General features: G+C 43.3%; 1 protein-coding gene across 5 annotated transcripts in view; it reads left to right on the top strand.

The window, feature by feature from the left end:
- atf7a (activating transcription factor 7a) overlaps positions 1–27,100 on the top strand; it is a 53,896-nt gene that overhangs the window by 16,457 nt on the left and 10,339 nt on the right. For 2 of the 5 annotated variants that reach the window (XM_029622824.2, XM_065005532.1), the window contains exons 2-8: positions 14,698–14,769; positions 20,789–20,900; positions 22,311–22,441; positions 22,701–22,877; positions 23,214–23,401; positions 23,722–23,806; positions 24,213–24,332. In XM_029622824.2, the coding sequence (XP_029478684.2) occupies positions 14,722–14,769; positions 20,789–20,900; positions 22,311–22,441; positions 22,701–22,877; positions 23,214–23,401; positions 23,722–23,806; positions 24,213–24,332 (861 nt within the window). In that variant the 5' untranslated portion in view covers positions 14,698–14,721. Of the gene's footprint in view, positions 1–14,658; positions 14,770–20,788; positions 20,901–22,310; positions 22,442–22,700; positions 22,878–23,213; positions 23,402–23,721; positions 23,807–24,212; positions 24,333–27,100 lie in introns of those variants that run through there. The other 3 variants (XM_065005533.1, XM_029622826.2, XM_029622825.2) reach the window with 3 other exon arrangements.

Here is a 27,100-nt window from a genome sequence, read left to right as displayed (position 1 = left end):
TGTGCTGTCAGACTCCGCATGCTCATGGGGCTGACATCGCTGGTCCAAATGTCAGTCAATCGTGAAGCTAATAGCAGTGATCTGTGTTGTACATTTCTGGGATCTTTTATTTCAGCTCTCGAAACACGGGATCAACACTTTACATGTTGGGTTTATATTTTTGTTCAGTGTAGATAAAGTTGACACTAGCGGGAGTGTTTACTAATAAGCAATTGTTTTGCTGACTTAGTCTGTCAAACTTTATACATCTCCCTCTCTTTCCAACTGTGCTTTGATGCTCGAGCAGCAGCTAAAACGCTAGCAAGTAACTCATAGATGTGCATTTCATCAATACTGTTTAACTCCGGTAGGGCAACACCTGAAAAATAAAATGTGTGCCGGAGCTCAAGGTGCTAGACCAGTCAGCGAAAGCCACCATCATCCACGACAGGTTGATTGTCAAGGGCACTCTTTCAAATGACTGCTCGACTTGGAACTTGTTTAGTTGTTGGAAGTGTGTGCTTAGTATTTTTTTCTGCTTTTCTGTGTAGCACTGTATTTTTCGCGGAGTCATTATGTCTTCTACATACATATAGGTATGCACGTCAGCTTTGACATTGGATTTGCACATCGGCATTAAACTAGATGTTGGCATTTTTAGCTAATATCGACCAATTCCGATATGTTCACCGATATATTGTGCATCCCTAATTTAAATAGGCCTACATTCATTTTGTTTTTTTCTCAACATTTTGTATGAATTTTATTTTCATGTATACTGAACAAAAATATAAATGCAACATGCAACTATTCAAAGATTTTACTTACATTTATTTTGTAGACCCTAGTCTGAGAATGCATCTGTTGGTCACAGATACCTTAAAAAAAAGGTTGGGCGTGGATCAGAAAACCAATCAGTATTTGGTGTGACCACCTTTTGCCTCATGCAGCGCGTCACTTTTTCCATCGCGTAGAGTTGATCAGGCTGTTCGTTGTGGAATGTTGTCCCACCCTCCTTCAATGGCTGTGCAAAGTTGCTGGATATTGGCGGGAACTGGACCACACTGTCGTACACGTTGATCCACAGGATCCCAAACATGCTCAATGGGTGACATGTCTGAGTATACAGGCCATGGAAGAACTGGGACATTTTCAGCTTCCAGGAATTGTGTACAGATCCTTGCGACATGGGTCCGTGCATTTAAAGATTAAAAACATATTTTTTTATTTAATTAGGCATGCTGAAACGTGGTAATGGCGGCGGATGAATAGCATGACAACGGGCCTCAGGATCTCGTCGCTGTATCTATGTGCATTCAAATTGCTATTGATAAAATGCAATTGTGTTGGTTGTCTCGAGCTTATGCCTGCCCATACCGTAACCCCACCACCACCATGGGGCACTCTGTTCACAAGGTTGACATCAGCAAACCGCTCGCCCACACGACAACATACACGCTGTCTGCTGTTGTGAGGCTGGTTGGACGTACTGCCAAATTCCCTAAAATGACGTTGGAGGCGGCTTAATGAAAATGTAATTCTCTGGGAATTGTTCTGGTGGACATTCCTGCAGTCAGCATGCCAATTGCACTCTCCCTCAACTTGAGATATCTGTGGCATTGTGTTGTGACAAAATTGCACATTTTTAGTGGCCTTTTATTGCCCCCAGAACATCTGTGTAATGATCATGCTGTTTAATCAGCTTCTTGATATGCCACACCTGTCATGTGGATGGATTATCTTGGCAAATGAGAAATGCTCACTAACAGGGATGTGAACTAATTTGTGCACAATTCTTGAGAAATTAGCTTTTTGTGTGTGTTGCACATTTCTGGGATCTTTTATTTCAGCTCTCGAAACACGGGATCAACACTTTACATGTTGGGTTTATATTTTTGTTCAGTGTAGATAAAGTTGACACTAGCGGGAGTGTTTACTAATAAGCAATTGTTTTGCTGACTTAGTCTGTCAAACTTTATACATCTCCCTCTCTTTCCAACTGTGCTTTGATGCTCGAGCAGCAGCTAAAACGCTAGATACACAGGGGTGTAAGAGCGCTATAGGATGTGTGAACTTTCATGCAATGCACATTTTGCATCATTGCTTGCTAGTAAATAAATACATCGGTCTTCCTTTAAAAAAGGTTGGACATGTCTGACTATTCATGACTCATTAAACAGCAGTAGACAAGGTTGTTCTGGCTCTGAGTCCTATAATGTGCTAATGTTGTGTCAAATGGACAGTGTGCCAATCCTATCTAACCTGGTATGGTATAATTTGATTCGGAATCTTTTCTTACTTTAAATGTATAGACTAATCAACGCTGATCAGGCCGGGTCCGATATTCCACCCTAGGCGAATAATGCCGGACCCACCAATCCCCGCAAAGTAGAATAGTAGGCTAGGCTATACAGTGTCGGCTCGCAATGCACTTTAATGAATGCTCATGTGGTAGCCTACCGTTTCTAAAACAGTTTACTGTTAATCCCTGTCATTTGGTTATATTTATTTCTGTTAATGCATGTATTAATTACAGTAATTTACTGTTCTCTTTCTCTGAGTGGAAACGTTGTTTGCAGAGTTCACATCCTGCTACACTTGTGAGAAACAAGTTTTGGTTTACGCGCTCCATGTGAGCAATGAGCAAGTGACTGGTCTCTCTGTCCTGTTAATGTTGACGGAGCGAGCATAGAAGTATCTGGCCTGCTTCTAACAAATGTCAAATGTAGGAAAGAGCCCAGCTGGGCTTCTCAGTAATGTTTTCTTCACCTCACACAGTAAGTCAACAAAGACCTTTTAAATATACAGTACCAGTCAAAAGTTTGGACACCTCAAGGGTTTTTATTTTTTACTATTTTCTACATTGTAGAATAATAGTGAAGACATCAAAACTATGAAATAACACATGGAATTGTGTAGTAACCAAAAAAGTGTTAAACAAATCCAAATATATTTTAGATTCTTCAAAGTAGCCATCCTTTGCACACTCTTGGCATTCTCTCAACCAGCTTCATGAGGAATGCTTTTCCAACAGTCTTGAAGGAGTTTCCACATATGCTGAGCACTTGTTGGCTGCTTTTCTTTCACTCTGCGGTCCAACTCATCCCAAACCATCTCAATTGGGTTGAGACCAGGTGATTGTGGAGGCCAGGTCATCTGATGCAGCACTCCATCACTCTCCTTCTTGGTCAAATAGCCCTTACACAGCCTGGAGGTGTGTTTTGGGTCATTGTCCTGTTGTAAAAACAAATTATAATCCTACTAAGTGCAAACCAGATGGGATGGTGTATCGCTGCAGAATGCGGTGGTAGCCATGCTGGTTAAGTGTGCCTTGAATTCTAAATAAATCAATAACCGTATCACCAGTAAAGCACCATCACACCACCACCTCCATGCTTCACTGTGGAAACCACACAGAAATATTAGGTTGTGCCTGACATGCAGGTGACTTTTATGGGGGTGTGTGAGTTTTCTGATTCTCTCTAGGCCAACGCCTATACAGTGCATTCAGAAAGTATTCAGACCCTTTTCCCCTTTTCCAAATTTTGTTACGTTACAGCCTTATTCTAAAATTGATTAAATTAAATTGTTTCTTCATCAATCATCAAATTCTTATCGGAAGACTCAATAGCCTTGGCTTCTCAAATGACTGCCTCGCCTGGTTCACCGACTACTTCTCAGAGTTCAGTTGTCCAGACCTCTGGGCCTGTCAGGGCCTGTTGTCCGGACCTCTGGCAGTCTATGTGGGTGCCACAGGGTTCAATTCTCGGGCCGACTATTTTCTCTGTATATATCAATGATGTCGCTCTTGCTGCTGGTGATTCTCTGATCCACCTCTACGCAGACGACACCATTCTGTATACATCTGGCCCTTCTTTGGACACTGCTAACAAACCTCCAAACGAGCTTCAATGCCATACAACACTCCTTCCGTGGCCTCCAACTGCTTTTAAATGCTAGTAAAACTAAGTGCATGCTCTAAAAACCGATTGCTGCCCGCACCCTCCTGCCCGACTAGCATCACTACTGGACGGTTCTGACCTAGAATATGTGGACAACTACAAATACCTAGGTTTCTGGTTAGACTGTAAACTCTCCATCCAGACTCACATTAAGCATCTCCAATCCAAAATTAAATCTAGAATCGGCTTCCTATTTCGCAACAAAGCCTCCTTCACTCATTCTGCCAAACATACCCTTGTAAAACTGACTATTCTACCGATCCTTGGCTTCGGTGATGTCATTTACAAAATAGCCTCCAACACCCTACTCAGCAAACTGGTTAACACTTAAGCTTAGGGCTTACTTTTTTGAACATTCTGTTAAAAATCGCGCAACATTTCAGCGCCCTGCTACTCATGCCAGGAATATAGTATATGCATATGATTAGTATGTGTGGATAGAAAACACTCACCAGTTTATAAAACTGGTTAAATCACGGCTGTGACTATAACAGAACGTGCGTTTCATCGAAAAGTGCAGGAAAATCTGATCACTGAAAATGGAAAAATATATCCATTCGCGACTTGAACCCATTGATAAAGGTGAACCACATTTAGTGGGGCTGAGGTTTCAATACCTACAGCTTCCACACGATGTCAACAGTCTTGTCATTTGCCTACCTTTTGTTTCTTGGGTCAAAAAGACGTAAGGCATTGCCTTTCTTCCGGTCTCCGACCGGATATTTTGGTTGAGATTTACCCGGACATTATTTCCAGACGTACAGCTATAGAATTTACATCGCCTCGTGATCAATTTGATCGCTTATTAACGTTTACTAATACCTAAAGTTGCATTACAAAAGTATTTCGAAGTGTTTTGTGAAAGTTTATCGTCGACTTTTTTAATTTAAAAAAATGACGTTGCGTTATAAAACAATGTTTTTTTCCTTGATTACAGTCTTCATAGATCGATATTTAGGGTATATATGGACCGATTTAATCGGAAAAAAAGACCCAATAGTGATGTTTATGGGACATCTAGGAGTGCCAACAAAGATGGTCAAAGGTAATGAATGTTTTATATTTTATTGGTGCGTTTAGTGTAGCGCCGACTATGCTAATTATTTTGTTTACGTCCCCTGCGGGTCTTTTGGGGTGTTACATGCTATCAGATAATAGCTTCTCATGCTTTCGCCGAAAAGCATTTTAAAAATCTGACTTGTTGCCTGGATTCACAACGAGTGTAGCTTTAATTCACTACCCTGCATGTGTATTTTAATGAACGTTTGAGTTTTAACTAGTACTATTAGCATTTAGCGTAGCGCATTTGCATTTCCAGATGTCTAGATGGGACGCCTGCGTGTCAGGTAGGAGCAAGAGGTTAAGGGCGCTGTACTGCAGCGCCAGCTGTGCCATCAGAGACTCTGGGTTTGCGCCCAGGCTCTGTCGTAACCGGCCGCAGCCGGGAGGTCCGTGGGGCGACGCACAATTGGCCTAGTGTCATCCGGGTTAGGGAGGGCTTGGCCGGTAGGGATGTCCTTGTCTCATCGGGCACCAGCGACTCCTGTGGCAGGCCGGGCGCATTGCGCGCTAACCAAGGTTGCCAGGTGCACAGTGTTTCCTCCGACACATTGGTCCGGCTAGCTTCCGGGTTGGATGCGCGCTGTGTTAAGAAGCAGTGCGGCTTGGTTGGGTTGTGTATCGGAGGACTTTCAACCTTCGTCTCTCACGAGCCCGTACGGGAGTTGTTGCGCCAAGACAAGATAGTAGCTACTAAAACAATTGGATACCACGAAATTGGATAAAAAATAAAATAAAAAACTGGATGTAGTCTATCATGGTGCCTTCCGTTTTGTCACCAAAGCACCACTGTGACCTGTATGCTCTCGTTGGCTGGCCCTCGCTTCATATTTGTCACCAAACCCGTTTGTTTATGTGTAACTCTGTGTTGTTTGTGTCACACTGCTTTGCTTTATCTTGGCCAGGTCGCAGTTGTAAATGATAACTTGTTCTCAACTGGCCAACCTGATTAATTAAATAAAGGTGAAATAATTTTTTTTTTAAATCTACACATCCCCATAATAACAATATGAAAACAGGTTTTTAGAAATTTTTGCAAATCATCCTTCAGATGTTTCTACAACTTGATTGGAGTCCACTTATGGTAAATTCAATTGATTGGTCATGATTTGGAAAGGCATACACCTGTCTATATAAGGCCCCACAGTTGACAGTGCATGTCAGAGCAAAAACCAAGCCATGAATGAGGTCGAAGGAATTGTGTGTAAAAAGGGAAAGCAAAGGGGGATACCTAGTCAGTTGTACAACTGAATGCCTTCAACTGAAATGTGTCTTCCACATTTCAGAGTTAGAGCGGTGCGGGGGTCGGGCTGCCTTAATCGACATCCACATCTTCGGCGCCCGGTTAACTGCCTTGCTCAGAGACAGAACGACAGATTTTTACCTTGTCATAGAGCTCCAAGACAGGATTGTGTTGAGGCACAGATATAGGGAAATGTACCAAAAGATTGCTGCAGCATTGAAGGTCCCCAAGAACTGTGGCCTCCATCATTCTTAAATTGAAGGAGTTTGGAACCACCAAGATTCTTCTTAGAGCTGGCCGCCCAGCTAAATTGAGCAATCACGGGAGAAGGGAGGTGACCAAGAACCCGATGGTCATTCTGACAGAGCTCCTCTGTGGAGATCATCAATCAATCAAATATATTTATAAAGCCCTTCTTACATCAGCTGATATCTCAAAGTGCTGTACAGAAACCCAACCTAAAACCCCAAACAGCAAGCAATGCAGGTGTAGAAGCACGGTGGCTCGGAAGAACTCCCTATGAGGGGTGGCCAGTCCTCTTCTGGCTGTGCCAGGTGGAGATTATAACAGAACATGGCCAAGATGTTAAAATGTTCATAGATGACTAGCATGGTCTAATAATAATTATAATTATAATCACAGTGGTTGTCGAGGGTGCAACAGGTCAGCACCTCATGAGTAAATGTCAGTTGGCTTTTCATAGCTGATCATTCAGAGTATCTCTACCGCTCCTGCTGTCTCTAGAGCGTTGAACAGATGTCCAGTGAACAGGTCAGGGTTCCATAGCTGCAGGCAGAACAGTTGAAACTGGAGCAGCAGCACGGCCAGGTGGACTGGGGACAGCAAGGAGTCATCAGGCCAGGTAGTCCTGAGGCATGGTCCTAGGGCTCAGGTCCTCCGAGAGAAAGAAAGAGAGAATTAAAGAGAGCATACTTAAATTCACACAGGACACCAGATAAGACAGGAGAAGTACTCCAGATATAACAGACAGCCCCCCGACACATAAACTACTGCAGCATAAATACTGGAGGCTGAGACAGGAGGGGTCGGGAGACACTGTGGCCCCATCCGACGATACCCCCAGACAGGGCCAAACAGGCAGGATATAACCCCATCCACTTTGCCAAAGTACAGCCCCCACACCACTAGAACCTTCCAGATGGACAACCATCTCAGCAGTACTCCAATCAGTCCAGCATACTGGAGTCGGCTCTTTACTGTTGACGTTGAAACTAGAGGTCGACCGAATAATCAGAATGGCCGATTAATTGGGGCCGATTTCAAGTTTTCATAACAATCGGAAATCGGTATTTTTGGGCGCCGATTTGCCAATTTTTATTTTTATTTTTAAAAGTTTTATTTTTTTTGTTATACCTTTTTTTATTTAACTAGGCAAGTCAGTTAAGAACACATTCTTATTTTCAATAAAGGCCTAGGAACGGTGGGTTAACTGCCTCGTTCAGGGACAGCACATATTGCACTTTTACTTTCTTCTCTAACACTTTGTTTTGCATTATTTAAACCAAATTGAACATGTTTTATTATTTACTTGAGGCTAAATAGATTTTATTGATGTATTAAGTTAAAGTAAGTGTTCATTCAGTATTGTTGTAATTGACATTATTACAAAAAAACAATCGGCCGAGTTATTGGTATCGGCTTTTATGTTCCTCCAATAATCGGTATCGGCGTTGAAAAATCATAATGAAACTGCCAGTTGAGGACTTGTGAGACATCTGTTTCTCAAACTAGACACTCTAATGTACTTGTCCTCTTGTTCAGTTGTGCATCGTGGCCTCCCAGTCCTCTTTCTATTCTGGTTATAGACAGTTTGCGCTGTTCTGTGAAGGGAGAAGTACACAGCGGTGTACAAGATCTATAGTTTAATAGCAATTCTCGCATGGAAGAGCCTTCATTTCTCAGAACAAGAAAAGACTGACGAGTTTCAGAAAAAAGGTCTTTGTTTCTGACCATTTTGAGCCTGTAATCGAACCCACAAATGCTGATGCTCCAGATACTCAACTAGTCTAAAGAAGGTCAGTTTTATTGCTTCATTAATCAGGACCACAGTTTCAGCTGTGCTAACGTAATTGCAAAAGGGTTTTCTAATGGTCAATTAGCCTTTTAAAATGATAAACTTGGATTAGCTAACAACGTGCCATTGGAACACAGGAGTGATGGTTGCTAATAATAGACCTCTTCACGCCTATTTAGATATTCCATTAAAAATCTGCCGTTTCCAGCTTCAATAGTCATTTCACATCAGAAATACAGTGTAGACATTGTTAATGATCAATTTGATGTTATTTTAATGGACATTAAATGTGCTTTTCTTTCAATAACGAGGACATTTCTAACTGACCCCAAACTTTTGAACGGTTGTGTATATCCTAACAATGGGACATTAATAACTGTAATATATTATGTTTCACCGAGTCGTGGCTGAACAACGACATGATTAACATACATCTGGTGGGTTTTAAGCTTTTTCGCCAGTATAGAACAGCGGCCTCTGGTAAGACAAGGGGAGGCGGCCTATGCATATTTGTAAACAACACCTGGTACACGAAATCTAAGGAAGTCTCAAGGTTTTGCTCGCCTGAGGTAGAGTATCTCATGATAAGCTGTAGACCACACTATTTACCAATAGAGTTTACATCTATATTTCTTGTAGCTGTCAATATACCACGCAAGACCGATGCTGGCACTAAGACCGTACTCAATGAGCTGTATACGGCCACAGGAAAACGCTCATCCAGAGGCGGTGCTCATAGTGGCCGGGGACTTTAATGCAAGGAAACTCAAATCAGTTTTGCCTTTCTATCAGCATGTTAAATGTACAACCAGAGGGTAAAATATTCTAGATCACCTTTACTCCACACACAGAGACGCATACAAAGCTCGCCCACCATTTAGCAAGTCTGACCATAAAGCATCAAGCACCAGTGACTTGGTCAATACGAAAGTAGTCAGATGAAGCAGATGCTAAGCTACAGGACTGTTTTGCTGGCACAGACTGGAATATGTTCCAGGATTCTTTTGATGGCATTGAGGAGTACACCACAACCGTCACTGGCTTCATCAATAAGTGCATCAATGACATCGTCTCCACAGTGACCGTGCTTACATACCCCAACCAGAAGCCATGGATTACAGGCACCATCCGCAATGAGCTAACGGGTAGAGCTGCTGCTTTCAAGGAGCAGGACTCTAACCCGGAAGCCTATAAGATATCCCGCTATGCCCTCCGACGAACCATCAAACAGGCAAAGCGTCAATACAGGACTGAGATCGAATCGTCCTACACCAACTCCGACGTTCGTTGGCTGTGGCAGGGCTTGCAAACTATTACAGACTACAAAGGGAAGCACAGCCACGAGCTGCCCAGTGACACGAACCTACCAGACCTACCAATTACTTCTATGCCAGTAACACTGAAACATGAATGACAGCACCAGCCGTTCCGGACGACTGTGTGATCACGCTCCCTGTTGCCGATGTGATTAAGACCTTTATACAGGTCAACATTCACAAGGCCGCAGGGCCAGACGGATTACCAGGACGTGTACTCCGAGCATGTACTGACCAACTGGCAAGTGTCTTCACTGACATTTTCAGTCTCTGACTGAGTCTGTAATACCAACATGTTTCAAGCAGACCACCATAGTCCCTGTGCATAAGAACACTAAGGTAACCTGCCTAAATGACTGCCGACTCGTAGCACTCACGTCTGTAACCATGAAGTGCTTTGAAAGGCTGGTCATGGCTCACATCAACACCATTATCCCAGAAACCCTAGACCAACTCCAATTTGCATACCGCCCCAACAGATCCACAGATGATGCAATCTCTATTGCACACAACACTGCCCTTTCCCACCTGGACAAAAGGAACACCTATGTGAGAATGCAATTCATTGACTACATCTCAGCGTTCAACACCATCGTCACCTCAAAGCTCATCACTAAGCCTGGGACTAAACACCTCCCTCTGCAACTGGATCTTGGACTTCCTGATGGGCCACCCCCAGGTGGTAAGCGTAGGTAACAACATATCCGCCACGCTGATCCTCAACACGAAGGCAGTCCCCTCCTGTACTTCCTGTTCACTCATGACTGCACGGCCAGGCACGACTCCAACACCATCAAGTTTGCCGATGACACAAGTGGTAGGCCTGATCACCGACAACGATGACCCAGCCTATAGGGAGGACGTCAGAGACCTGGTTGTGTGTGCCAGGACAACAACCTCTCCCTCAACATGATCAAGACAAAGGAGATGATTGTGGACTACAGGAAAAGGAGGACCAAGCACGCCCCCATTCTCATTGACAGGGCTGTAGTGGAACAGGTTGAGCGCTTCAAGTTCCTTGGTGTCCACATCACCAACAAACTGGCATGGTCTAAACCCACTAAGAGGGCACTGCAAAGCCTATTCCACATCAGGAGACTGAAAATATTTGGCATGGGTCCTCAGATTCTCAGAAGGTTCTACAGCTGCACAACCAAGAGCATCCTAACGGGTTGCGTCACAGCTTGGGATGGCAATTGCTCAGCCTCCCACCGTAAGGCGCTTACAGAGGGTAGTGCGTACGGCCCAGTACATCACCGGGGCCAAACTTCCTGCCATTCAGGACCTCTATACCAGGTGGTGACAGAGGAAGGCCCTAAACATTATCAAAAACTCCAGCCACCCTGGTCGTAGACTGTTCTCTCTGCTACCACACGACAAACGGTACCGGAGCACCAAGTCGAGGTCCGAAAGGCTTCTTAACAGCTTCTACCCCCAAGCCATAAGACTCCTGAACATCTAATCAAAGGGCTACCAAGATCCCTGCTGCTACTCTCTGTTTATAATCTATACATTGTCACTTTAACTCTACCTACTAGTACATATTACCCCCATTAACCCCGCACATTGACTCTGTACCGGTACCCCTTGTATATAGCCTCGCTTGTTATTTCACTGCTGCTGTTTAGTTATTTGTGGTATTTTCTATTTAACACTTTTTTTTCTTAACTTCTTTACTTCTTAAAGCATTGTTGGTTAAGGGCTTGTAAGTAAGCATTTCACTGTAAGGTCCTACACCTGTTGTATTCGGCGCAATTTGATTTCATTTGAAGTCTCCGAATGTCCTTGAGTGGCCCAGCCAGAATCCGGACATGAACTCAATCTAACATATTTCAAGAGACCTGAAAATAGCTGTGCAGTGACGCTCCCCATCCAAACTCCCCAAATACAGGTGTGCCAAGCTTATGGTGTCATGGCTGTTATCGCTGCTAAAGGCACTTTCAACAAAGTACTGAGTAAAGGGTCTGAGTACTTATGTAAATGTGATATTTCAGTGTGGGGGGGGGGGGTTTAATCCATTTTAGAATAAGGCTGTAACGTAACGAAGTGGGAAAAGTCAAGGGGTCTGAACACTTTCCCAATGCACTGGACTTCCATTAAGAAAGTTTCCTAAAATATCTATCTCTTTAATAAGACTCAAACGCTCCTTTTTATGATTTAATCTAGTAAAAGGCCCATTTTCAGTAGCTTAAGCTACATGATTTCTCTCACGACGGCCTTCTCTCTTTGAAGAACGTGTGCCACTGCCATCAAATGACCGCAGCTGCAAGGTCTGTGACGTAATGTGAATATTTTGGGAAAAGTGGGGTAAAAAAACCCATCTGACTTCATTTGAGTGGTTTTGTGCGTCGAGATAGAATCTGTATTAAAAAAAAAACTTTTGTGCAGAAAAGCCAACAGACAAGGACAAGTTAGGCATATATCTTTATTTTGACTCTGTCAATACAAAAAAATGCGACAGATCCTGTCCAACCTGGCATTTCTTAATTTGTTGATTTAATATTTAGAAGTAATTACCTGAATAATATTGAAATGCCATGATAATTACGAAGTGTAATGGTTTGTTTCAAGAAGCATATCCATGTAATCAAGTGTACAAGTAAAAGTCTGTCCCCCCACCCCGCCTTCTGCTCCGTCCAGTTTTTGTCCTTGATGTGGCACACACAGCCCGTTAGTGCACACCATGAGTGTAAAGAGTTGCTGGTGTATTGTTGTGTGTAGATGGACTGAACTCACACATCTCTGCCCAAATAGACTCAGAGAATTGTGTTTTACACTATTACTGAATTTGGGGACTGCTTTTGATGAGGGCCCAAAGGGTCAAAGGAAGTGCACTAAATATGGAATAGGGTGCCATTTGGGACGCTGACACAGCCTGTGAGGTCGGTTAGGAATCAAGCCCTCTGCTCCTCTGCCTTGTATGTGTTCCGTTTCCTCCTTTTGATCACACTGGGGAAGGATAGGCCAGCCTGCTTTTTATAGGCAAATAAGATGCAGCCTTTGTATTTTTCGAGAGAGACGAGAGATTGAACAGTGGAAACATGATAAGTGCTACTAAAACTAGTGGTCTATAAAAGGTTGTAAGTCAAGTATGTAAATGTACAGTTACAATACGGTTACACAGTAGGCCTACCTGGCAATGTAATTACCATGTAAAAAGGCCTATAACAGGTTGTAATTACTTGGTTTCTTACATATATTTACATGGTTACCGATCTACATGGCATCTTCAGTGGATGTTATTGGAGGAGAACGTGATGCTGTTGTATAATCTGTTGTGTGTGTGTGTGTGTTGTGGGACTTGCGTTGTGTAATAGTTGTTGCCAGACGTCATCTAGAGGTTTGTGTTGGGACGTTAGAACAGAGTGCTGCTGAAAAATGTATGCCATAAAGCCCCCCCCTCCCGCCCCCAAATATCATCTCTTCTCATCCTTCCCTCTCCTGTCTCTCCATCCCTCTCTTCTCCCATGCTCCACTTGAAGTCAGGTTGGGAAGTTTAGTAAAGATAACTTGGTCATTCAATGTTAATGTCCTATCCCCAACATTACATCCCATGATAAACATTTCATGACCAAGTTATCTTTACTAAACTTCCCAACCTGTCTTCACTGTGGGGGAGAGAGGGAAGAGAGGAAAATATAGAGGGTGAGCAGAAGAGGGAGGAAGAGGTGAGGAGAAGAGCGAGCAAGGGAGGGGAGACAAAGTTGAACCCAGGCCTGTAACCGCCAAACAAGCTTTTAGGTCATGTCAGTTCAACTGTACTCGCACGCGGTCTGGGAGGAGAAACTTAACGGTGTTGTATGTGTGTTGTGTCACATTTGTCAATAGTAGAGCATAGGCATATGCAAGGAAATGTGAGTTGAGAGAGGTGGGTGAAAACAACTGAAACTGCAGATTAGAGAGGAGGTGGGTGGGCCTAGAGGAAATGTCCTGAAACCGGGAGGGAATTTGTCCAATACAATCTGATTTTGTCCAATGCTTGTTTTCTTTGTCCGTTGCATAATATTTTGCTACATTGTGCACTAATGAGTACGACCCAGAGCAGCATAGGCCTAAATCGAATTTAGTGTTGTACCTTATTGGCAACAAGTTTTGACGAGCGAGTTTCAAACTTTTGACAATTCACACCTTCCAACACCAGCTGAGAGTAGTGTGTCTCCCATTCATCAACTGTAGTGCCCTTCCCTTCTCAGCTATGAGCTAGGTCTCTTCTCGTTAGACTAGGGGTTCTTGGTACGGCATTCTGAACGTGCTTGGTTTCTGTTTTGCTTGTGGCAGTAAAGTCACTGAGAAAGTGGGGTGACAGCAGCAGACAAGAACAGGCAAATGAGATCATACGATAAGGGGTTACGTCCAAAATGGCACCCTATTCCCTATGTAGTGCACTACTTTTGACCCGGGCCCATGGGGTTGAGGTCAAAAGTAGTGCACTATGCAGTGAAACAGGGTGCCATTTGGGATGTATCCGAGGTGAGGTGAAAGACGGTTGTTGAGGGTCACTAGGGGGGTAGTATGGCGCACAGATATTTAAGCTGTGGAATTAGATGACATCCTTCAAAAAGTAGGTGAAGGGGGGGGGGGGGGCATTGACGTGTAGGCTACAGGACTATAGAGTGGTAGTTGAATCTGAAAGATTAAGGGAGCTGGCAAAAAGAGGGAGAGCGAGAGCGCCTACAGAAAAAAAGAGCGAGAGACGGAGTCAAGAATGGGTGCTTGGGGACTAGTGGTGGGTGTGATGGAGAAGTCTATGTATTAACCAAATGCTAGCTTCCTTCTCCCCTGTAAGCTTCTCCTCATTCATTGGCCAGCTGAAAGCCCCTTGTATGAAGGAAACACCACCAGGGAGACCTGATCTCGCTGCCTAGCTTTGTGTGTGTGTGTGTGTGTGTATGTGTGTCCGTGTGTGTTTTCCTCCCTGCTTGGGTAGGTTATTTTTAAATCCATTCTGCTTCCTGGCTGCCCTGACTACAGCTAGCCTACCAGCAGGACAGGAGTATTCCTGCTTTGTTGTTTTCTGGACTAGTCTACTGGAGGACCAACTGAACCGCTTTGAGGAAATTAAGAAAAGAAAAGACAACCATGTTCTCTTCTCCTTTCCCACAGTTACATTGCAAACTTTTTGCAAAGATGGGGGACGACCGACCTTTTGTGTGCAACGCTTCGGGCTGTGGACAGGTAAGCCGTCAACTACCTCTGTCTTGTCTCGGGTTTCAGGTGTGTGTGTGTGTGTGTATGGTTGTACTTGGTATTTGTGTGTGTGCTCGTATGGTTGTACTTGGTATTTGTGTGTGTTTGTACAATAGTGTGTGTGCTTGTATGGTTGTACTTGGTATTTGTGTGTGTGCTTGTATGGTTGTACTTGGTATTTGTGTGTGTGGCTTTGTGTTTAGTGTGTGTTGTCTATAGCAGTTGACTCTGGAATAACTCGAAGTGAGCATCCTCCTCAATCAGTTGATTGGGAAGTTGAAACTGACGATATTCATTCATACTGTACATGGCCTAGTTCTGTAGTGAAATGAATGGAATTTCCCACTGCTGTCAGTGGAATAGAACATGGGTAGAGAGTAGACCATGTTTTAGCCAGAAACATAAGCCGGTTGATGGCTGAGTGTCCACATGTACAACGCATTCCTATTGCCAGTCTGTTTCTGTCACTGACTGAGTGTCCACATGGACAACACAACACGTTCCTATTGCCAGTCTGCTTCTGTTCTCTCGCCAACTCCTTATTGGCTTGACAATGACTAGCTAGGAAGCTAGAATTGCGAAACAATTTTTATGTAGGATATTTAATAGATTAGCTGCTCTTCTGTTTCTCTGGAAGAGCCCTCATGGACCACACACACACACACACACACACACACACACACACACACACACTGATCGCACTGTTAATGATAGCTAGCTAGTCGAACATGGGTCTCTTGGCTACTTCTTTTTCTCATTGAGAGCCCACATGGACAATACACTGATCACTGACAGAGACAGCTAGCCTAGCGGTGTTGTGATACATTGCTAACAAGGATGTGTGTTTTCCCATTCAGCTAGCCAGTGAGTCACAGGCAGCAGGCAGTACAGATGAGTAATCTAGGCGCCGTTATTGTTTCAACCCGTCTCTGTCTCACTTCTACTGCCCTGCAGACACGGAGGTTGAAGGCCCATATAGTGACTCGGCTGGGCACTAAATGTCTGTGGCTGACGGCATCCCAAATGGCACCCTAGTCCCATAGGGCTGTGATCAAAAGTAGCACACTATATATGGAATAGGGTGCCATTTGGGACGCAGTCGTACTGGAGGTTAGCGACGCGCGACACGAGTGACTGCTTTGGCAGTTATGTATGTAGAGCGTCTGCTAAATGACTTAAATGTAATGTAAATGTCTACGACTACACAAGCCACAATCATGTCTAATGTAATGTTGGTTTTGGCCAGCAGAACATGATGAATAGCAGTCATAACGAGACAGGTGTTGTTGTACTCTGTCCTAAGGTGCTAGATTTCACCTATAGGCTAGTTTTATTTTTTTTATTTCACCTTTATTTAACCAGGTAGGCTAGTTGAGAACAAGTTCTCATTTGCAACTGCGACCTGACCAAGATAAAGCTTAGCAGTGTGAACAGACAACACAGAGTTACACATGGTTGTTGTTTTAAAGCCTAGTACAACATTACAATACAATCCTAGTGAAGATGTTAAGAAAGATGTCTTTTCAACACCTCGAGCTCTCTGGTTCTTCCCTCCTTGACTATTGATGCCATGACTTGAGACTTATACGCCTTGTTATTAGGAAACATTATATAGACTCCCACGTGCTTCTAAAAGTGTTACCACATATTTTACTGTGGACAGCTTGCAGGCAACAGACGACTGCATTGTTAAGAGAGTGGAGATGGAATTATTGATGTTATTACTTTGTCTCTTTTTGTTATAGAAGAAATCATTAGTGTTGTAGTCTGTGCTGTCCTCTGCATTTTAGTGTTTCGACACTGTGCCGCGCACACACACACCGTAACATGCGTCTGAAATGAATAATTGATTGCTTGTTGGCTCCTTTTCCCTCTCGGAACCTTCAGGACAGCAAGGGACTCAATTGAAGTTACCACAACACTGAGTTTAGCTTCCACTTGACTTGCTTCTGTTAGGAAATTCAAGCTACCACAACAAACACTTCAGCTTCCACTTGACTTGCTTCTGTAAGGACAACAATGTTGTAACATATTTAATTTATTGACATGATTAATTTATTAATCAGTTACAGAAAGGCTACAATGGATGCTAAAATAAAAGGTACAGGATGTCCTTTGAGATTTGGTTGAATCAACACTGATGTCTGTCTGTAGCTGACTTGCGTGTGTGTGTGTGTGTGTGTGTGTGTGTGTGTGTGAGAAGAGTTGAGCGATATTATGATAGTATCGTCGATGATTGACGATGGTTGACAAGTATCGTCAATGATTGACGATGGTTGACATGATGTGACAGACGATGCTTCAGCCTATTTGAACTTGGCAGGAGAGAACGGTGTCTCGAAGTGCACAACACGGCAGCACAAGTGACATTCTGGGTAATTCCTATTTGCTTAAACCTATTTCAATAAGTATGTTGCATGCAGAACGCAAGCGAGGAATATAGGCCAGACGGAGCCGAGAATTCCACCGACGCGGCGTAAAATGACACTACTTAACTATCTTGCGTGGAGCTGTTTAAAAAAAACGTAGGCTATATTAAATATAGCCTTCTCTCTCCATTCGATAGGCTATGAATATGACTTTGGGCTATAGGCTACACATTGATCGTTTTATGCGTGGCTTTCTCCTGATCAAACGTAACGGGAGTTCCATCTTAAAAAGTTGTTTGAACAGCCTAAAAACCTAAGGTAGCCAGAGGACCATACATTTTTATAAAATGAACATTCATACACCCACTAATGTATGTCGTTCTGGATAAGAGCATCTGCTAAATGACTAAAATGTAAAAAATTACTAATAATAACCTGTCTTAAAAAAATGTAAGACAAGTTAGTCACAGTCACTTATTTGCCAAATATTCTAGCCTGGTGTTGTCCTAAAGTTGCTGCTTTCAAAAATCGCAAGAATGGAAGTCTAATAGCCTAGGCATAGGCTCTTCTCAATCAAAGCTTTACGAGAGATGGAAGAAACAATATTATTTATTTATTATTCTATGGGGCGAATTAAGCTATTTATTTTCCAGTTCTGAAGAACCTAGAGTGCTCTCTTACTTACTCACTACGGTATGACCGTTCCTCATCAGACAGTCACCGTTCCATCATGTGGGCACCACACACACACACACACACACACACACACACACACACACCTGTTCTATGCTGCAGCTCCTCCATCAGAAATAAATATTAGAAAAGATTTGCTTGCATTTAGTCTCTACCTGGGCTTTTAACATGATCTTTTGTCATGATTTGTCCTGTTGAAGCATTCGATTTCACGCTATAGCCTAACTGTAATTTTAGCTGAGTAAAAATAATATGGGGTTGGCCAATAGGGGGCAATACCCTCGTATATCACAATGTGGGGTTTTATGGCTACATAATCACGATAGGATGAAGATTGACATCGTCCAACCCTAATGTCTTTGTGTGTGTGTGTGTGTGTGTCAACACGTTGTGAATCATCATAGCATAGTGTGTTGATGCTCCTTGGGTGTGTTTTGACACCTTCACACTCAAACACTTGGCTGCCCTTTTTGTGTCTGTGTGTGTTATTTAGTCCAAACAGAACAGAAGTATGATTTTATTCAGGTCATGTCCAGACCTTGTCTTGCTATGGCACATAGCATATTCATACGGGGAAACCTTGTCCGGGTGTTAGTCTGGCCTTTCCAAGAATCCTTCTGTACAATTTGAGTTTACAGCGACAGGGTCTCCATTTTGACCTGTTTGCTATTTATTGTTAGATATGATAATCCTTACTTCCAGTATCTCCTACGTACGTACAGGTCAGAGAGGCTAATTTTAGATGGTTTCCCCCAGCCCGACCCAGTTGTCTTGGTCACAGGAAAGATACTGTCAGTCTGTGAGACGTATGAGTGTATTGGTGACGCTACCGCTAGCTGGTACTGGCTAAAAATATGCTCCTGACACTTGACAGTGTTTCCACTTGGCGCTCTCTCTCTTTGTCTCCCTCTCTCCCCCCTCTCTCACAACTGAACTTGTTACTGTGACACTCACGCAGCCAGAAATAGCCTTCATTTCAGAAGACGACGGAGGAGAAACTAAAGTCTGCGTCACAAGTAGCACCCTATCCCCTATGTAGTGCACCACTTTCGGCCAGAGCCTTTGGGCCGTGATCAAAGTCGTGCATTAAATAGGAAATAGGGTAACGTTTGGGCCTCAGCCTAAATGCTAAAGCCATGATGATTCAAATTCCACCTACTGCATCCCCTCCTGATTCACCTCCACGGTCGCATTCATCAGGGTAAAATGTATCAAAAAGTTTTGTAACAGCAAACTGAATTTTGCCTTTTTTATTTTACTAGGCAAGTCAGTTAAGAACAAATGATGTACAGTAAGCCAACACGCAGGCCTAGCATTCCACTTCCCTGCTGAGCAAACTGTTGAGTCAATGTGTTTTCAGTGTCAGCAGCATTTTGTGGCATATAGCGATAGTCAGCCATGGCTCTTCCAAGACATGTTGTCTAGTTTGAAAGGGCTGCGGTACAAAAACCAGAGTGTATTGTACATCACAGATATTCTTTGTGGTGCAACCCAAAGTGATACAGTATGAATGTGTTCCAAAAGATAGCAAGTCAAATGTGTATGATTCTGTGACTTGAGATCTGATATTGAGGTGCTTTCTTGCACCTAACCGACTGAGCATCAGGCCTAATAGATTATCACCTCTCTCTCTCTCCTTCTGTCTGTCTCTCTTTTGTTTGTTTTTTCACGGATCTACCCCAACCCGATTTACCCGGGATCCGACCAGGTCAGATTAAAACATTTTGTAGTTAACCCTCAGATTATGAAAACGAGCCAGTGTGCACTGCACGTGACGCATGGTAAAATAGTCTACTTGTAGGAGAGGACGACGAAGCAGCGGAAATCGGGGATAGCCCATAGGTTATATGAAGTGAGTTTCTGAGACATGGAGTCGGTCTTTGCTGACGTGAAGCAGAAACTGAATGAAAGAGAGTAGCCTGCAGGCCAGGGATGGAAAAACCGACAGCCAAATCATCTGTATGGGCCTCATTTATGCACATTGTATATAAAGAGGGGAGAAAGGTTGCCCATATTTTACAGACCTTCGCTATTGCATTTTAGTTTTATTTAGTCAATTTACTAGTTTATTTAATTTATTTGTTTAGGCTTGGCCTATTTAGTAGGCTATCTTAATAAAACAAATCGTAAGTAATGTTGAATGGCTTGTCGTGGCTTTCGTTCAAAATAAATAAGTTATATAATTTAATGCAGAGTTACCGACACATTCTTTCAGATCGTCTTTAACTTGGTCAATAATGTTGTTTATTAATCTGCTCATGTTGTGTTTGTACAGTAGACTGATATTGTAGAAAATATTGTCTCCTTATGTTGAAAGGCTCCCGATTTGATTCATTGTGTAAGGCATGGTATAAGAAGTATCAGGACTTCTCTCTTCAATTTTGATTAACTCTCCGGATGGTAGGCCTACATGTTCGCTTGAAATCCCAATTGTTGCAAATGAATGCAGCAGACTCCATCCTTCCATAGACTATTTAACGTTTATTTTTAATTTGAAGCTTGCTGGTCAAACAGGCTATAGCCTAGCTTTTTTTAGTCTAAATCAATTATTATCAAAACAGTTAAATAGACTAGATTTTAATGTTGAACAGTATACGAATACAGAATATTACAGATTACAGACTAAAGTGAATTATTTGCTGGTCTCTGCATGTAAAAGCTAAATTAAAAATAAATGTTTTGAATCAATTTGGATTGAATGCAGACCCGATCCAATGTGGATTAGATTCTCTCTCAACTCTGACATGTTTCGTGTCACATCTGGTCCACCTCGGATCTGAATCGGATTTTCTAAGAAAATGACTGGATCCTGTCTGGGTCGGGTGGGAATTTTGTGGATCCGGTTTGGATCTCATTTCGGGATCCGAGGAGACCTCTAGTTGTGTATGTGTGTGCGTGCGTTTAATCCTCTTCATAAACTCCCCCCCCCCCCCCCCTTTCTTCAGAGGTTTACCAACGAGGACCACCTGGCTGTACACAAACACAAACATGAGATGAGTCTGAAGTTTGCCCCTGCCAGGACTGACTCTGTCATTATCCAAGGTACTGGTTCTCCTAGTGAGTCTGGTCTATTCAACTTTATTACTCTACTGTCACCTCTTTACTTTGGTACTCTTGTCACTTGTTGTGATCACCGAAACATTTTAGTCAGAAATGGCATCTCTGTCACCACCTGTTCTGTTTTATTTCCCTGAAGACCTTTAGTTGAATATTGGATTGCTTTGTTTATCTTTAAAGCTTACAATCCTTAGTTGAAGAATAACAAAGGGTCACCCTGCCTTTGTTTTTTTTTGGGGGGGGGGGGCTGAGGGAAGGGCCTGGAGAAATGTAGCCTTTCTCAAATTCATAGAGCTAGGGATGCAATAAATGACCTTCCATGATATCGAAATGATAGTTTTAGCTATTGTTTACAAACATTGGAGTAAAACGAGGAGGGAGTTCTGTTATCCTGAGCCGTGGTGCACCGGTGTATGGTCCGTGATGTGAAAGGTCAAAAGTGGTGAGGGAGGAGCGTCCTCCTGCACCGCACTGTCAGGCTGTCAACAAGGCAGCGTGGTGCAACATCCAGAAACATCCAACATTTTCCTCAAATAATATATAGTCTCGAAAACCCGACCCTAGGCAACACTGATGGACTCTTTTGAAATAGAGGAACTACGCCACTGCCTACGTCGATAAAGGGGAAAAAACACATTCTGGGGACTCTCCCAACGAATCACGAGGCAGACATGCCAGATCTCCGCAATTCAAAACCCAAGTTTGCAGGCATAACCTTTTGTAGTGGTAGTTGATGCAAACTAGCCACTTGTGAAATACACTCATAAAAAAAGAACCTCTGTGATCTCCATCTTACTAGCTACTATTTTATTCAAGCGGATATTGTAATCGAGCAGATAAAGTAGGGATGTAGGCAGAGATGTCGTTCCTCTATGCCAAAAGAGTCCATAATTGATACAAAACCTTGGACACTTGCCTAGGGTCGGTTTTTGAGACTATAAAATATGTTCAAACTTGTTTTCATTGGGAAGGCAGATCGTTTTTATTTGATCAAAAGCAATCACTTTTGCATGTGAAAACACAGAATCCTCATGCCCGGGAGGCAGCCCGATTCCAAAACGAATGCAGTTACTTTTCCAGTGCAAACTCCTTCCACTGGGGTAACCCGGGCCAGATAATGGAATGCCCTCAAGTTTATATTTTGGGTTCTGATGGGGTATGGTAGTTGATATAAGCTCATGAGCCGTTTCTAAGTTATATTATTCAATAATCAATGGGTGTATATATAACTAATTTATATGTCAAAATGTATGTAGCAACTAAGGATTCTAGCTTTAAATCTCCACGCCAAAGTGTTTCAGAATAAAACATCCATCCGTTGGCTGTTTTTTTGCACGGTAAGTATGGAAAAAAAGGTGAGAGATTTTCTAAAATAGATGTTTCTCTGTGTCTCATTTCCTCCTGTTCCAGACCAGACCCCTACTCCCACTCGCTTCCTGAAGAACTGCGAGGAGGTGGGGCTGTTCAACGAGCTGGCTAGCTCCTTCGCTGAGGAGTTCAGGAAGGCCCAGGAGGATGACGACAAGCGGGCCAAGAACCCTGTGAGTAGAACCCAGGTGGTTCCATGGACCACGTTTGCCTAACGAGTTACTCCATCTGAGACCTGAAGACTTGCGTAAGCTCTAGGCTTTAGGTCAGTGGACTAATGGTAGTGTTGCGCGCAGAAGACTAGGATCGGAACCTGTCAGTCACATGAGCAATGGGGTGGAATGGGATTGGAGTCCTGGATCTTCTGAAGGGTTATCTCTCCTGTGCTTTGTAGTGTCTCACAGTCTCCCTCTCTCCCCCTCTCTCCTCCAGCTCCCTGCCCCGAACAGGGAGGTGGCCCTGGACATGAGCCTGCAGACGCCTTCAGCAGAAGCCGTGAAGGTGAAGGAGGAGACGCCTGTTGAGGTTGACTCCTCCCCACCAGGAAGTCCAGATTCCTTTTCCAGCATGTCAGACAGTAGCAGGGACACCATGGTGAGAAGAGGAAAGGTAGGGGTCAAAACTAAGGGGACATGACTGACCAGCAAACCCATGTTGAATGACCTAATTGGTTAGGATTAGAGTTCTGGGTTGGCATGCCAGTCACGTTCCTTCAGTCACACCCAAAGGTAAGGGACAGGTGAGGGCCAGAGGAACACGTAGTAAGAGACCAGGATGGGCACTGTGGTTTGGTAATGGGGATCGAATGGATGACTGACAGGATAGAGGACTCCTCCTTTACTATGTCTATGTGCTATCAAGGAACAAGAATGCATTGGAAAAAGTCATTATTGACCTCATGCTCACCCGGTGTTGAACTGAGCATCTCTCCTGTCTTCTCCTCAGGACACTCCCCCGAGGCCAGCGCTGAGTTCGGCCCCCACCCCCACAATCATGAGGCCAGGCGCCCTCCCGGTGCGGCCCAGACCAGGCTCTCTGCCCCTCCACCTGGGCTTCGACGCCCTGCAGCCCACCATGCCTTCACCCACCTCTGTCATCACACCCACCCCACCATCCAACCGCACCGTATTGGGGTGAGTGACTGGTCTTCTCGCCACAAACTTGGTTCCAGATCTGAAGATGGCATAAGCAGTTCTGGAACCAAGCTAGTCCTCCGTGGGGCCTGGAGATCCAGTTAAAGATGGCTGTTAAATGCCGAATCTCACTTCAACCCTTTTTTTTTTTTTTTTTTTACAATCCCTACCCCCCTAGGCCATTTCTGTAGAACTGAAAGGATTGGATAAGTGTATCCTATATGGTGTAAATTCCACCTAGCCTATCAGAGGGCAAGATGAAGATTTCCAAATAATGTTTTTTTCCTTCCCATCAGTAACCCTCTACCTCTCTCTTCTAGCTCTCCCACAGGCCACTACCCCATGATGATGCACCTTCCCAACGGGCTCCTCCCTGGACCCATGCAGATAGCCTCTGTCATATCTGTAAGTAACCTGCCTTCATCGCTCTGCCCTTCTCTGGTTTGTTGAATTGGTTGTTGCCAATTCTGATTCAAGTGGAAGCTGACCATTACCTGGAAGCTGGTCCCCCATAGCTCAGCATGACGCTTGCAACGCCAGTATAGTGCGTTCGATTCTCGGAATGCCCGTATGTAAAATGTTTGCACAGATGACTGGCATTTATTCTAATTATTATTACATTAGTAACAGAGTAATAACATATCAGTCAGAGTGTAGTTTGATCATATAATAATTAAATTGTACGCTTGCACTAGTTGTCTATAATGAGTATTAATTCACATAGAGAATACATGAAGTACTTTGAAACACTGTATGAACCCCAACCTTGGTTGTTAAAATGTGTGTGTGTGTGTGCGCATCCTTTCTCTAGCTGGCCCGGCCCATGCACATGGTGCCCAACATTCCCGGCATCCCTGGTCCTCCTCTGGGAGGTGGCAGCAGCGGCTCCAACTCCCCCTCGGGGTACACCACACACTCGGAGGCCAAAATGGTTAGGAACAGATGCATCTGTCTCTCTGTGTGTCTCTCTCTCTCTCTTTCTCTCTCTGTGTCTTTCTATCTTTCTCTATTAGGGATGCACATTCCTGTCAATTTTTCTGCCATCTAACTGACCCTCATTAACCGCTTAACAAACGCTTACATTTGTTCCAAACAGTAAAAATGATGTGACCAACAGAAAATACTATGCGTTCATACAAACAACAGACATTTTTTAAAACTATTGAAACAATAGCAAGCAGGGTTTTCCATTAGCGCCGGCTGCGGCTACAGACAAATTTTCCACTTCAAATGAAGTAGGCTACTTTCATTTTGCTTGTCCGTCAAGCCCTCTCTCGCTAGAATGAACGATATGCATCTTCTAGTGATCTATTGATAGGATAGGCACCTGCAGTCTGCTGTCTGTCCCGCCTCCCCGGTATAATTTGTGTGCGCTATGGTTGGTTGCAGTCAAATTTCTTTGCACGGAGGAGGGAAAGAGCATGATGCTCGTGAATTTGCACCTCCCATGTAATGTAAGTGGTAACGATGAGTCAAAATCCTAATTATTGTTTTCTGGTATCATTCATATTTCCTAGGCTTCCTTTCCTAGGATTTTGGGGCTTGCCAGACAGTGACGGTAAAGTGAGTGACTCGTCTCGTCAGCCTATCGCATCGATGAGAGAGCCGTTCATTTGACTCCCTAATTTGCATAGGCTACTTTTTGCCGATTTATCTGCAGATAATTTATGAAAAGATGAAGATGGTGAATAATCATCACTACAGGAACAATAGGTAGTGTAGGTAGCCTCATTCTGGTCCAAATATCATAATTAGGTCCCTCACGTAATCCAGGTATTAAAACGGATTTCAACAATATTCTAAAATCTATTTACCTTTTAGTAGGGAATCAACTAAATGTATTGAACAATTATTAATTTGCCCAAGTTTATCATAAGACATGAACGGAATGCATCAGTGATTCGTATTTCCTGCAACTTTCTGAAGAGGCAATGGGAATGTCTGTGTGTAGATGGAAATGTTTCTCAAAAGCCTTCTCAATGAAATGCTAACTAAAAATTAGCCTATGCTTACCTGACAGAATCATGTCTTGATTATTTTCATCAATCCAGCAGATATTTGTTTTGCAAACCAAAAACAAATAAGGGAGTTGCAAAGTGCCCTACAAAAACACCGCTAAACAACATCCTCTTGCTAGGTGCACACTTGAACAAAAGGGTAACTACACCCCAAAATAAAAATGTATCCTGATGGGGATTAAGCTTTGTTGTTTGCCCTTGCCTAAGGAAATATTTGTGAGGCTCTATGCAACGCCCTTAAACAATTCCCTTAGGTAAGGGAAAAGTATTCCTTAAGGTAAGTAAACCCTTAAGGGAAACACTTAAGATGTTTTATGCAACCGGGCCCTCAATTTGAACATTTTCACTTAATTTAAAGGGGAAATTCTCCTTAAAAAGTTGTTTGCGACTGACTTCAAGTTAAGGAAACTGTAATGGAAAAGATGAGGGGAATATTTATTTCAATGTTTTATCCAACCGGGCACTGCAGCTCTCTGTGTCTGACGGGTGATATTCCGCTCAAACTAGGCTTTTTAATGCGCGTGTGGTGCCCGTGTGATAATTAAGACGCATGACAAACTAATGAAAATACACACATGCCAATTTAATTACACTCAGTTATGCAAATTATCCTATAGATCTATAGGCTCTCTGTTCCCCTTGGTCTACCCCTTCGGGTGTACCACACACTCTGAAACCAATATTGTGAGATCTATCTCTATTTCTGGTCCTCTCTTGCTCTTTCTCACCCACCTTCTCTCTCTCTCTCTGGTTCTTTCCCCCTCGATCTCCCCCATTTCTCCTTTCTCTATGTATGTACAGTTGAAGTCATAAGTTTACATACACCTTAGCCAAATACATTTGAACTCAGTTTTTCACAATTACTGACTTTTAATCCTAGTAAAAATTCACTGTCTTAGGTCAGTTAGGATCACCACTTTATTTTAAGAATGTCAAATGCCAGAATAATAGTAGAGAGAAGGATTGATTTATTTCAGCTTTATTTCTTTCATCACATTCCCAGTGGGTCAGAAGTTTACATACACTTAATGAGTATTTGGTAGCATTGCCTTTTAAATAGTTTAACTTGGGTCAATTGTTTTGGGTAGCCTTCCACAAGCTTCCCACAATAAGTTGGGTGAATTTTGGCCCATTCCTCCTGACAGAGCTGGTGTAACTGAGTCAGGTTTGTAGGCCTCCTTGCTCGCACATGCTTTTTCAGTTCTGCCCACAGATTTTCTATAGGATTGAGGTCAGGGATTTGTGATGGCCACTCCAATAACTTGACTTTTGTCCTTAAGCCATTTTGCCACAACTTTGGAAGAGTGCTTGGGGTCATTGTCCATTTGGAAGACCCATTTGCGACCAAGCTTTTACTTATTGACTGATGTCTTGAGATGTTGCTTCAATATGCCATCTATTTTGTAAAGTGCACCAGTCCCTCCTGCAGCAAAGCACCCCCACAACATGACGCTGCCACCCCCGTGCTTCACGTTTGGGATGGTGTTCTTCAGCTTGCAAGCCTTCCCCCTTTTTCCTCCAAACATAACAATGGTCATTTTGGCCAAACAGTTCTATTTTTGTTTCATCTGACCAGAAGACATTTCCTCAAAAAGTACAAACTTTGTCCCCATGTGCAGTTGCAAACCGTAGTCTGGCTTTTTCATGGTGGTTTTGGAGCAGTGGCTTCTTCCTTGCTGAG

Source organism: Oncorhynchus nerka, linkage group LG20, assembly GCF_034236695.1.
Source record: "Oncorhynchus nerka isolate Pitt River linkage group LG20, Oner_Uvic_2.0, whole genome shotgun sequence".
In the NCBI taxonomy this organism is placed as follows: domain Eukaryota; kingdom Metazoa; phylum Chordata; class Actinopteri; order Salmoniformes; family Salmonidae; genus Oncorhynchus; species Oncorhynchus nerka.
The sequence above is the reverse complement of the archived record's forward strand: the minus strand, read 5'-3'. Positions and strand labels throughout refer to the sequence as shown.